Source organism: Protopterus annectens, chromosome 2.part2 (genome assembly GCF_019279795.1).
Source record: "Protopterus annectens isolate FY-2018-M chromosome 2.part2, PAN1.0, whole genome shotgun sequence".
NCBI lineage: Eukaryota > Metazoa > Chordata > Ceratodontiformes > Protopteridae > Protopterus > Protopterus annectens.
Window position 1 is genome coordinate 454,773,821 of NC_056730.1, and position 14,300 is coordinate 454,788,120.

The following is a 14,300-nucleotide window of genomic DNA, read 5'->3' on the forward strand; positions in this document are numbered from 1 at the left end:
AGCCTGACCAGATGTACACGATATCTTATAATAAGCCCGAATGGAGAGATGATAAGTCAGCAAGCAAAGGAGAACAGTTTTGCTGGAATTGCATTCATCCTCAAGTCTTGGCGAAAACCTTAACGAGGCGGACCCTTTTTTCACAAAATCTCAACAAGACAACACTGATATATATAGACTTTATTTTATATAGCATATATTATGGAGAGAAACAGGTTAAAAATAAAAAAAAGACAGCTGGGTGTACAAGACCCAGGATAAAAAAGTGCCCAATCCTGGTAGGCGCACTGGTGCCAGGACTGGAGAAAATGACAGTGTAGAATCTTCAAGACACAGAAACATTCCTACAGTGGGGCTAGACCAGGCCCAGGGGGAGGATGGCCCCTTGTTGTAAAGGAAACAGCAGTCTACAAAAATCACCTGATAGGTCAAAATAGAGCCATAAAGATGATAGAGTGGACTACTGAGGATAAGAAAGAAATTATGTATTGTTACTATTATGCAAGAAGCTCAGAATTTCCAGACAGAAGATATACAAAAAGATTAAAAGAGAAACTGGAGGAAAGAAAAATACTTCCACAAGAAAAACTGTTGGAAACTTCAAATAAAAGTTTGTGTTCATTAATACAACAGATTTATGAAAAACATTACACAGACTAAGAAACCTTGGGCCATTTGGAAATATAAAGAACAAAATCTACGGACTAGAAAGGTATAAAAAAGAAATATGGATACGGGAAACAAAGAGAGATCTGATATGGTGCAATATTTATGCAATGGAGAATGACAAATAAATCAACACAAAAAAGTAGCCCCAAAGATATTCGAAGAGAAATACAGGCAAAGGTCTTCCAGACATGGAAAACTTTACAATAAGAAAATAAGATCACAAACAGTGAATGCAGAATAGAAGATTAGTAAAGCAGAAGTTAAAAAAAGAGAAGATGAAGTTATGGAATACTTACGAAGTGAAGGATTTAGTGTAGAAAGTCTAACACAGATTACATCACAGCATGATGGAACAAGTCCCCAAAGTAAGAAGAAACAGGAAGATCAGGAGACATCTGAAGAAGATACATGGACAAAGAAAAGAAAAAGAGATTTAATATGGTGCAATATTTATGCAAATGAGAAAGCAAAACTAATCAATACAAAAAGAGCACCACCAAAGATGTTTGAAGAGAAATACAGGCAAAGGCATCCGGACATGGAAAATTTTACAATACAAAAAATAGAGAGGAAAAGTAGAAAAAAGGATTAGTAATGAAGAAGTTAAAGAAATAGAAAACGAGGTTATGGATTACCTGCAAAGCGAAGGATTTAATGTAGGAAATCTAACTCAGATAACATCACAGCATGACAGAGCAATGGATCCCAAAATTAAGGAGAAACCAGTGGAGCAGGTGCCGACAGAGATTATAGTTACTTAGAAGAAAAACTCAATCATGGCAACAAAACAAAAGGGTAATAAAAGAAAGTCATACGGAACAAAGGATCATATGTTGCTAAAGACATAATGGAGAACTGTAAAAAGGGGAAGAATCTAAGTATGGCATGGATAAATTACAAAAAAAGCATTTGACAGTATCTCACATTCACGGATAAAAGAGTGCTTAAAAATATATAAGATACACCCTACACTGATTGATTACATTACAGCACACAAGAAACAGTGGCAAACCACTTTGCAGTTAAGCCACGATAAAGGAGAAATTGTTATTCCAGGGATAAAAATTCAAAGGGGGATATTTTAGGGTGAATCTTTGTCACCACTGCTCTTTTGTCTTGCCCTTAATCCATTAAGCTATCTACTTAACAAAGGAGGACATGGCTACAGTTTGGCTCCCAGAAAATAAAGTGTAAAGAATGTATCTTCTTTTTGTAGATGATTGAAAAATGTGCAGTTCATCAGATGTGGAACTGAAAGCACAACTACAAGTGGTCAAAACGTTTTCAGTTGATACAAGAATGTCATTTTGTCTTGATAAATGTGCAAAAGCAACCTTTAAAGGAAAGCTGCAGCACCAAGAAAAGAACTTGAGCAAGAGGGAGTATATAAATATTTGGGACTTGATGAAGCATCACGAATAAAAGATGAACAGATGCAAATAAAACTTAGGAATATTTTAGAAGACTAAAATTAATATTGAAAACAGTGTTGACATCTAGGAACAAAATCCAAACAATAAACCAGTTTGCTCTTCCTGTCCTAACTTACAGTTTTGGAGTGACTGACTGGCCCCAAAAGGTTTTGGATAGGTTGGACAGGAAAACAAAAAGGATACTTCATGCTCATCAAATGAATTATAAAAATCAGTGCATATGAAGACTATATATTCCCCATTCTGAAGGAGGTATGGGCCTCCTCGAAACTGATTACATATACAGATCTGCAAACGAGGAACTGAATACATATCTGCTGACCTCACAAAACCCAAACATAGTAAAAGTTTTGAAACATGGGGAAAATAAGTCTAGAATGACTTCCCTGCTTAGTTTAGCAAAAGCATATTGGCGTCAAGTGGGAATCTAATCAAACCAGAAGTAGATAAAAATCAGACAGCAACTGAATGTGCCAAAAGACAAAAGAAAGAATATAAGGTGAAGGATCAGATAAGAAGGCAAGAAATGTGGAAAATGCATAAATATAGCTGTAATATAGAAAACTCTTGGACAAACCTCATGTTGATCAGGATTGAATGCAGGAACGGTTAAGGAGAGGTGAATTTTAAACCAAATGACAAAAGGTTAATATTGGCGGCCCAAGATGCTGGCCTATGTACACATTGGTTTACAAAATCTATTGAAAACATGTGAGAAAGAGACAAATGTAGGTTCTGTAAAACAGAACTGGAAACAGTTGTGCATCCTGTTGCTAGCTATGTTATGCTAAAGGCAGAAGGACTGTATACTGAAAGGCATAATAACATGCCTAGACTGTTGCATTGGGGATTGTGCAAACATAATATTGAGGTAGCTGAAAAACATTGGAAATATAAGCCACAAAGCATTATAGAAAATGATGAAGTTTATACCACATGGGATCACCTATTACCAACAGTTCAGAACATAGATGTGAGAAAACCAGATACAGTAGTCCATGAAAAGAAGACAAAAGTAGTATTGACAACTGAAATCACTACTACAGCGCCTTACGTACAGAGAGACACAAAATCATAAAATGCCAGGATTTGCAGGCAGAAATGAGGGCAAGGACTTTATCTAAAACACATACCTGTGACAGTCTGGGCTTCCTTCAGAAGGTCTTGTCTTCCATTACAAAATCTTCTTGCTTCCAACATTTCATCATATGACAAGAATGTTAACAACTTTGTAATATGGTGGCTCTTTTGCCATGAAAATTAATCAACAGTTCCTGTGAGTTTTCTAAACAACTTGAAGTTAACCATCTTATCTGCTAACACAAAACAGGATTAAATCCAAGTTCACTTGTCTTATCTCACAACATCCAACAGATTTTGAATCATACTTACTTGTATTTAGGATATCTAAAAACTCAGATATACTTTCAAGGATGCAACACAAAAAATTAAATCATCTATACATAAGAACGGCTTCCCCTACTGGTGCCATATTATAAAGTGTCTTCCTCTAAATTTTCCCCACATTTCTAACAGATGAAAGTTCAACTGAGAAAGAAAGAAAGAAAGAAAGAAAGAAAGAAAGAAAGAAAGAAAATGGCTAAATCTTCAACTAGACAAAAACCTGGAAAAAAAGCTATTTTTTGCAGGGGGTCAACTCCTCCACCATACTTCTCTTACTTAAAAATAACTTCATGGTTGCACATGCATAGGGAAGAGAAAGAAAGCTAACATAAATAATAAATAACTGCATGTAAACAGAAACCATATCAGTAGTTAATTTCTATGGGAAATTATGACTGATGAGGTTAACATCAGGAAAATTAAATTTATGAGATGTAATTTCACCCAATTAGCACTTCACTAACAATGGTACAAAACAAAAAAATTAAGTATATGTTGCATGACACTGATGAAGAAAAGATCTGAAGGCCCATGAGTGTCCTAAATTCCATGGCCAACTGTCTCAGAAGACTTTAAGAGAAGCAAATAATTTCTCTGCTATGAAGACTGAAAGTTTTACAGTTCAAATTTTGAAGAAAGGGAAGCTCTAATCAGCAAGAAGAAATTGCAGCAATTGCTGGAATGCCACAGTAAGCATACTATAAGTGTAAAAAGAGAAAGCAGACACCAAGAAGATAGCTTATTTAACTTGTTGTCCAGATCCACTGAAGCAACAAGCTGCTCAGCTGAGCTTGCCACAGATGAGAAAGCTAAAATACATCACTTTTTCTGTTAATGAGAGTATGCGTATCATATAGTCATTCAATATCCTGTCAAGAATGACAGCTAGGCAAGAAAGAAGGGATAAGGAACTCATAAGTGTTGCAAGCATGTGGGACATGATCCATGCCTAACAAGTACAGATAAAGGCATATGCATATCAGTGTATGATTTTGTCTAGTTGTAAAAGCACTGGTGATGTCCAGGTTTGACAAAGAATTCTGTAAACACATTACAGGATATATCAGACTGTAAAAACTAATCTAAACCCATCAAAAGAGAAGTCCTTTAAAAACACTGAGATGGGTTAAAGAAAAGCTTAAGTTTCAAAAAAAGGAGGATTTAATGTCATGGAACAGCTGCTAAAGAGGGCACCAGCTTGGTATGTTAATATGAAATTTGACCAGATTAAAAGAAAAGCACTTTTACCATGAGTGTGGACAGCTTTCCATGTCCTTACCCTACAAGAGTATACAAAGTTTACCAGTTCAACAGTACTTAAAAGACTGCATAAAATAAGGCATCTTACACTTAGAAAAAAACTATAAGGGACACTGGATATGGGATGTGATGGAAACTTTAGGATTCAAAGAAATAAAAATGAAATAAAAACAAAATGGCTGGACTGACAAAAATGAAAAGAAAATGAATGAAACTGGTGGGGTGACAAATGAAAATCTAAATGCTGTTGTACATAAAAATGTTAGAATAGGCCAATTAATGTTTTAATCTGAGCTGAAATACAGCAGAATGGCAATCCACTAGAATTGGAAAATAAAAATCTAAGATTAATGCCTAAAGTAGGTCTTGACTAAAAGAAAGTATAGTTGTGTAAAATCTTAATATAATGGTAGATGTCCTTCCCTTCACTGTTGCAGTATTCATTACAATAGGGATACCCTGCCAAAGTCGTCCAAATGTCCGGCCAGTATACCAAGCCTTACATTGCTTTAAGGTATGCCGTATGTCACGCATATGCTCCTCGCGTAGCGCATAAAGGTGACATCTGGACATATCATCCTCAGAACTCCCAGCCCCAGCAGGAACACCAATCCAAGGAGTAGAGAGCTAATCAGTACATCCAGAAAAGAAATGGACCCGGAGGAGGAGGGAGGGAATGAATATTGGAGCAGTCAAGAGAAGGACATCTAGCATTATGGTAAGATTTTACACAACTGTACTACGTCATTCCACTTCACTGTTGCAGTATTCATTACAATAGGGAGAATGCCAAAGCTCAGGAAGAAGAAAGGGAGGAGGAAGGACCAGCACAGCACTCTAGGAAGCCATGAAGAATGGCCCTAGCAAAACCAGCTCTGCCTCCGGAAATTCCATCCAACTTGTATGCTTGGTAAACGTATGCACAGAAGTCCAGGTAACTGCCTCAAGAAAGAAGAGAATTACTATCAAACCTTTGAAAAAAGCACCAGAAGAAGCCACAGCTCTAGTAGAATGAGCCTTAAAAGAAGGAAGGCTCTTCCCATAAAAGCCAATCCTAAGGACCTAGAATGAAAGGAAACAGTTTATTAGATTTATGAAAAGTCTTAGTCATACAAATAAAATCTGAGTTGTCTATGCACATCTACTGTGTGCAGGACCTTCTCACTGGCAGACTGTGGAGAAGGGAAAAAAGTCGGCAAATGAACAGACTAGATTAAGGGAGAACTCATTTACTACCTTGGGCATAAAAGAAGGATTAGTTGGAAGGGGCATCTGTCCTTATGAAACACCAAAAAAGGAGGACAAGCCATAAGGGCTTGCAGTTCAGACACCTGTCTGGCAGAAGTAAGGGCTAACAAAAGTACAGTCGTCCAAAGAGCAATGTTGTAAGGAAGCTGAAGCTGCAGGCTCAAAAGGAGCCTGGGTAAAAATTTTCCAAAACAAAATTGTGGTCTCAGGGAGGAGGAACAGACTTCCTGGGAGGCTTATTATGAAGGCTGCCTTGAAGAAATTGTTTAGCTTCAAATCTAGACGCTACAGGATGTGATGAAGGCAGACAGGCAGAGGTAGCTGATAAGTGGGCCTTCAGAGAAGGATAAGTAAACCAAGCATTAAGCAGTTCACACAGATCAGAAAAAAAATAAACAAAAGAACATCTACACAAAATGGATCCAGGTTACAAGAAAGACACCAAACAGAAAACCTCTTCCATTTGCTTAAGTAGGATTTCCTAGTATTGGGTTTCCTGGCCTCCTGCAGGACCCTAAAGCATGTCCTCAGAAAAAGGTGTCTATGCAGAATCAAAATCCTATCACCCACAGTGTCATCTGAAAAGTGAACAGGTGGGGATGGATGAAATGTTCCTTGTCGTGTGTGAGTAGGTCTACCCTGTGAGGTAACTTGCAATGACTGCCCTAGGCTAAATGCAGAAGAAGAGGGAACCAATGCTGTCTCAGCCAAATGGGAGTCACCAACAAGATTTTGGGACCTTCCCATTGAATTTTGAACAGGAAATGAGAGGAAGAGAAGGGAAGGCATAAAGAAAATTCCCCTTCCAAGAAAAAGATAGGGTTGTCCACTTTCCAAATATGAGGACCTGGGACTCTTGCACAAAATAAAGGAAGTTGGCAAAAAGATCTATTTCAGGAGTATCCAACTGGTGGACAATGTCCAGAAACACATCCCTGTGAAGCATCCATTCATCAGATTGAGTTATGGACCTGCTAAGGGAATCTGCCACAATGTTTTGTTCTGATGGAATGTAGACTACCAGAAGTGTCACCTGATACTGGATAGTCAGTTCCCACACTAGCAGTGCCAACCAGAAAAGAAGATAAGACCTGCCCCCCCCCCCCCCCCCCGTTTGTTTACATGCCACATCACTGTAGAGTTGCCTGTAAATACCTTGAGAGGTCCTGGGGAGAAGAGAGGATGAAATGTCTGAAGAGCCAGCAGAAGAGCTCTCATCTCTTTGATACTGATGTGGTCTTTCTGTTAATGAGGCGGCCACACTCCCTGCACCTTTAGGAAGCCAAATGCTGCTCCCCATCCCACATCTGAGGTGTCTGTGAACAGCTCTGGAGAGGGGAGAGGTGAATGAAAAGGGATCCCTGGATTGACTGTCAACTGCTGAATCCACCACAGGAGTTCCTTCTTGAGACAAGGCAAAAGAGGAACTACAAATTCGAGGGAATAAGTATGTTGAAGCCAAACTGACTTCAGAAACCAGTGAAACTTTCTCATGTGGAGCTTGTCCAGTGGGAGCATCAAAATGGTGGAGGCCATTAACCCTAGAGCTCTCAGAAATTCCCTGGCTGTTACTGAAGCCAGAGGAAGAAGGGAGTGAAAAAAAGGACATGAAAGCTAGGGACTTGGGAGGAGGCAGGGATGCCAACATAGGCACAGTCTAGATTCTGCACTCAAGAAAGACACAATCCTGAGAAGGAGTCAGAAAGGATTTTTTGAAATTTATAGTGAACCCCGGCTTTTGAGAAGGGAAATGGCAAAATGGATATTTTGCAATAAGATCTCTGGAGAGGATGCTTGAAAGAGGAGGTTATCCAAGCAGGGAAATACTTGGATCCCCTTTAGCCTGCAAAAAGCAATCACAGGATCGAGGCATTTGGTGAATCCCCTTGGGCAGTAGAAAGGCCAAAGGACAAAGCAGGGAACTGAAAATGCCAGGAGGCAACAGAGAAATGTAAAAACGTTCTGAAAAGTTCTGTCAGGCCCCAGTAGCCTAATGGATAAGGCATTGGCTTCCTAAGCCAGGGACTGAGTCCTATCTGGGGTGATATATTTTTGATACAAGTGGAGCTTTTTATTGGCGTTGTAGCTCAGGGGTTACAGCACTGGTCTAGTAAGCCAGGGGTCATGAGTTCAAATCTCATCATGGCCTGCACCCATCCTGTAAAACATTAAAAAAAAAAACTAAAAAAAAAAAGAGTGGGTGGTTGGTATAATGATTAAAGTGTTTACCTTATAGACACATGGTGCAGGGTTTGATTTTCACATGAGGTAATTGGCTAGGCTTAAAATAGCCCACAATGGCAGTTAGCCTAGTACTAACCTATGAACCTATGAAGACGGGATGAATAGGGATATGGAGATAAATATCCTTGAGTTCCAGAGACATCATATAAGCCTGAAGAAGCAAAAGAGGGAACACAGTCTGAAGGGACAACATTCAAAAAGAGGGAACATTCAGAAAAGTGTTTAGATGAAAGAGGTCTAGAATAGGTCTCCAAGTACCCCTTTGGGACACTGGAACCTCTGGAATGGTACCCTGAGTCAAGAGATCTTGAAGAACCCCTGGAAAGAAGGCCAGGCACTCTTGAAGGGGCTGAGGGATTCCCAAAAAAAGGGGAACAGATTTCCAGACCATGAAATACCCGTGGGAGATAACAGACAGAACCCAGGAGTCCTGAGTAATCTTTAACCAAACTGGAAGGAAGAGAGAGAGAGAGAGAGTGAGAGAGAGAGAGAAAGAGACAGACAAAGGGAAAGAGGAATGTGGCCGGGAAGAATAGGATAGTCAAACAGCACCTGATTTATCAGGAAAAGGAGACCTTTGAGGCACAGAAGTCTGAGTAGCCTTAGCAGGAGGAGCTTGCTTCCCACCTTTTTTACCCTTGAGAGGAGGGCAAAATTGCCTATGAACAAAGGGTGGCTCACTGGGGTCAGGGCAAGAGAAAACACATGTTTAAGTTCCTGTAAAGCCTTGCCCTTAACCTAAAGGGACTTAAAGCAGCAACAGCTTTGTCAAACAAGTGTTTATTATCTACAGGAGCATCCATCAACTTAGCCTTAATATCATCAGGCAAAGGTTGAAGCTGAAGCCAAGAATACCTCCTCATCACAGACCCAAAATCAGCAACCCTAGTGGCAGGATCTGCTGCATCATAACTACACTTGATGGAAAGACGAGCCACCTGAAAGGAAGTCCCTAACAAGGAAGAGCAGAAGTTTTTCCTTCACAGTCTGAAAGATCAGAAATCACCTGACAGGCCTGGGAAAGAACAGCCAAAAAGTACGTGCACATATAGGTCTGATAATTGACAGTCCTAAAAGCTAAGGCAGCAGAGGTGTAAACCTTTTTACCTAACCTGTCCATGGCTCTGCTATCTTTATCAGAAGGTAGTAACTTAGAAGGAAGGAAGCGACTGAGATGGCTTGTCAGAAGAGGGGTCAGCAGAAGGGCAAAATAATATAAAAAATACAAAAATGTAAAGTCCTCAGGCCCCCCACAAAACCTACCAGGTTTCTTGGGGGCAGGGGGCTGAGAGTCAGGAGCCTTAGAAGCATTAGAAAAAGCATCTAACAAAGCAGCCAAAACAGGAGAAACAGAAGAAGCTATGGGAAAATCCATCTACAGCAGCTCATAATACCTTTTTTGTACTTCAGAAACCTGAGCACAATCCCACTTAAAAAATCTATCATCCTAGAGAATGTGTTCTCAAAAGAAATTTCCTCAAAAGGAGTATCAGGACTGGTAGATTCCTCTTCTTCAGATCAATAATCTAAAGGAGAGGGAATCTGAGAGGAGTAAGCAAGGGATTCCTCATCTGAATCCAGCTCTCTGGGTGTCTAAAAGGGAGTAGTAGACCGGGGGGGGGGGGGGGGGGCTGGAACAAAAAACTCCCTCAGGAGGTTTTAAAGCCATCAAAGCACTAAACAACCCCTGAGTGAAGGACTGCCATTCACTCTGTGGAGCCTTAGCTGCTGGAGAAATATTCTTAGTTTTCTTCTTTTTCTTTAAGGAGAAGTCCACCTTATAAAATTTTGAAGGCTCTGACCCCAGACTGCATTCAGTAACTGTAGCTGGGACACTATAGTTTGGACTTCTTCTCTGACCAAAATTTGAGGAATACCCCTGAGCCCCTCGGAGATAATCAGCCACGGTTCCCCTTGAACATCTGACACAGATGCCTGCAATTCATCCATGGACGTGCCTAAGGTTGAATCCCCACCTGCCTCCAACATGGTCACAGCAGAAGAATCCTGTGAAGGAGCTGGAGTGATCCTCTGGGCTTTCACTCGTCTCAGGAGAAACATCCAGCGAAGACTGTACAGCAGAAGAATCCAGTCGAGATTTCTTGGCCTTCTTCTTCACTGACGGCTGCCCCTTGAAGTGGGAAATTCCCTCCATTGTGTCTTTAGCAAGGAGCTTAAGATGGTGAGTCTCCAGATATAAAGCCAAAGAAGAAAATCTACCATGAAGGGTCTTGGGGGAGGAAAAGGCTTGACTGATAGAACAGGACGTATGGTTGTGGGAAGCACCAAGGTAAAACAGGCACTGCTCGTGATGGGGAATCTGTCTCCCATACTGGCATTTACCCTTCTTGGATGACATGAAACCCCACAAGCAACAAAAAAAGCAAAGGAGAAGTAATAAACCCCCAACTAGGCACTTATCCGCAATGGCTTGGCGAGCCAGCAATGGAACGTGCATTCAAGACGGACAATCAAAAGATGGCGGTTGGACTGGTGGCAAAGAAGATTGAGGATGGTATGTCCAGACGTCACCTTTATGCCCTATGCTACACAAGGGGCATATGCGTTATGTACGGCATACCTTAAAGCAACCAAAGGCTTTAGTATATTGGCTGGATGTCGGGCTACATTGGCAGGTGATCCCTATTGTAATGAATACTGCAACAGTGAAATGGAAGGACATCAGTACACAAGTGGGCAAGACAGCAAGTGTAGTACATATTCAAACAAGGGAATTTTTAGAGATTAACATGACTGGTGTAAACAAAAAATATTATTACTAATGCAAGTCAGAACAGCTAGGACAAGGTGCTGGGATCATGTAAACTAAAAAAAAAAAACATTCTTCTACTATCAGCACCTCAACTTTTTTTTTTTATAACTTTTCATGTCTTTTCTGGGAAACAAAGACCAAGGTAGTGTACAAAAAAATTCAAAACATGGCCTAAAGGAACAGGGCAGACTTCAGCACTTGTTACAGTGGTTTTAGATGCTCTCTTACCTGCAGCAGTACTTGCGGTTAAGATGGTTTCTCGGTAGGCTACCTGTAGAGGTCCTAGATGGACATCAATACCATATTCTCTTTTAATTCGATCATGAATGATCTGAATATGTAACTCACCCATTCCACACAATACAGTCTAAAAAACAAAAATAAAATACTGAAACCTACAATGCTACAACTGTTAACCTAGTTCAGATGAATTCATATCAAGAACAGCTGTATTCAGGTGACTACAAAAAAAACTTACAATGAATGTTTTAAATGATGAAAATACTCAGATTAGCATCACATGCATACTTTCCATGACTTATTTCATACACACTTGATATGCAATATTACATTTTTCACAATTAATTTTCCATTAGAATATTACTTTAACATACTAGCAAATCATAGCAAGTACACTACAAATTAATACACAGAAAATCAAAACACTGAAAAATAGCACAGTTTTTAATTTAATTTTCATAGGAAATCGATTCATGAGATACTGACTGCTAGTATGAGTGCTCTGGACACAGAGAGATTACTGACAATGTAGTGGGGTAAAATTCACTTTACAAGTATTATGATTCAATACTTAAACTGTTTTAAGTCTTGCTACTGTGGTGTCTGTATGTGCTTCAGAAGCTGTTAAATGAAACAGTAATGTGCAAAAAATAAATAAACTCAGACAAGATGTCACTATATCAAAAGATGTACACAGGTGTTCACAGACAACAAACAAATACATCCAGAGGAAATATGAATTGTCAATTCTTATATAGTATGTCTTTGGGATGTGGGAAAAGATGGAGCACCCAGCGAAATCTCAACCTATGCAAACAACGAGGATATGCAAAACACAGAGAAGGCAAATTTGCTGACAACCAAAATGGAGAACAAAACTTTGTGAAAAACAACTACTGTCCCAATTTGCTGAAAAATATATTCAAATAATGCACAAAATACAAGAAAAAACAATGCTAAACATTACAGCATACCTCCACAAAAAGGATAAAACACCTCCTACTCTCCATAACATTAATTTTTAAACTTAAATCTAACCACAACTATGAAATACATGTTTTAATTCCCTACAGGCTGCCAGTAAAGCTGGCCCTAAGATTTGGGGAAAAGACAGTGGAAACCAACACAGCAAAGGTATTAGGCGACTACTGCATATAATGTAAATAGTAAAGAAAGGAGGAGGGGGGGGGCATGCTTTTATCTCCCTCCTCTGAACAACTGATGAATTCTGTAACAGCCTAGGACACCCTGTAAGAAAATTCAGAGGAATCAATCCCAAGGTAAATATGTTAAAATTATGCTGAGAGGACACTACAGATTGAGGACTGGGGAAAGCTTAGCTTGCTGTGAAACAGAACACATTACATGGCAACTGTTTCAGGGTGAAAAAAATAAAAACATATAGCAATGGCTGCTGCACCTGTCAGCTTTACATCATAGTGATATCCTGGGAAATCAAGGACTTCAATCACAAGCACACTAAAGAGATGTCCAAATCTGCAGAGCTCTACAAGTCAGTCTGGAAGGAGCGATGTATACCAGTGATTATTTCTTATGGATAAAGCTTCCATGTTTTACTGTTTCTTCTGGACCTGCTCAACCTGTCTTTGAGAAAAGTCGTTTGAGTGTATACACGAGGCTAGGTGGCAAAGACTCAGACATGTTGCATTCAAGCACAGCTAGAATGTGCAACTCATAAAAGGGGATATATCCATATCTATGTAACACATCACTATTATATGTGATCACCTCTTGGATCTCTGGATGCCACAGTCTTGAACATCCTGAGTGCTAAGAGGAGAGCAAACAGTTCCTTTATACTCATGTGCTTCTTCACCACTGAGGTGCCATACACCCTCTGCACCTTTCAGTTTTATAGGTTCATAGGTAGGTACTAGGTTATTGGAGTTAGGGCCTATATAAGCCTAGCCAAACAGTATCCTGGCTTTTGCCACCCAAGAAAATTATTTTCCTGTGCCCCTGTCGAGCAGAACCACAGAAGTGATCCCCGGGGTGAATTTCCTATCTCCCATCCAATCATCAAAATTTTTCTTGAAGAGTGCTGAGGAGGAGCTTTGTTTGATATAGATAGGTAGTTTGTTCCAGAGTATGGGAAGTCTCCGGGACAGGAATCTATCCTTCCAGCATGTTCTGTTTATTGTGGTGACAAGGTTTAGGCCCCTAGAGCATGTAGCTCAGAGGGATTGGGATTTCTTTACGTGGAGCATGTCCAACAGCTCTGGGTTTGACATAGCTTTGTATGTTAGGCAGATATCGCCTCTGAGGAGGCGATATGCGACAGAGTAAAGGTGGAGTTTTCTGAGACGGTTCTCATAGGGCATCTGTTTGAGGCCGGTGATCCTCTTTGTGAGGTATTTCTGTGGCCTTTCCAGTTGTAGATGTCTTGTGAGGTACATACCAAAAGCGGCGTTGTACTCTATAATGGGTCTAATGTGTGATGAGTAGAGGGGAACAATGACCTCTTTTTTCCTGGATGAGAAACCTTTTGTGATGAGGTGTGCCACGTAGAAGGATTTCCTGACTACTGTGGCGATGTGATTATTTATTTTTTATTTATTTTACATTTGTTAACCGGGAGGGTTCGACTGGACACAGGTCCATTTTCAGCGGAGGCCTGGGGAGAAAAGCTCCATGTTACACTATTAGCATTTATACATTTCTAAGCATTCTTAACAACATGTTTAGGTGTTACAATATGTCAAAGTAGTACAAAATGAAAAGTTACACAGCATGTAATGCATCTAGTAAAATGAGCAATTAGTACAAAGCTAACATTTTTTTCCACCATATACATTTTCATTCACAATACATTTATACATTTACAGAGACATATATATGCTAACACCCACACAATGAAAGTATAGATATTGAGGTAAGACCAATATGAGAAGATGAAGAGATCTAATAAGGTTTATACCTTTTCAGCTACAGCTTGTGTCCTTGAGTGTGAGATCCTCAGACCAGGCTCATGGCATCTGTAGTAATGGGTTAGCTTGGACAAAAAGGTG

At 39.8% G+C, this 14,300-nt stretch overlaps 1 protein-coding gene and 1 non-coding gene across 2 annotated transcripts in view; one reads left to right on the forward strand and one right to left on the reverse strand.

Annotated features, from left to right (window-relative positions):
• The window catches only part of GFM2 (GTP dependent ribosome recycling factor mitochondrial 2), a 1,110,238-nt gene that overhangs the window by 374,784 nt on the left and 721,154 nt on the right, over positions 1-14,300 (reverse strand). Inside the window, 1 exon segment of the mRNA XM_044063950.1 lies at positions 11,260-11,398. Coding sequence (XP_043919885.1) covers positions 11,260-11,398 — 139 coding nt within the window.
• On the forward strand, positions 8,091-8,163 carry TRNAT-AGU. Its single transcript has one exon. It is a non-coding gene; the product is annotated as a tRNA-Thr (tRNA).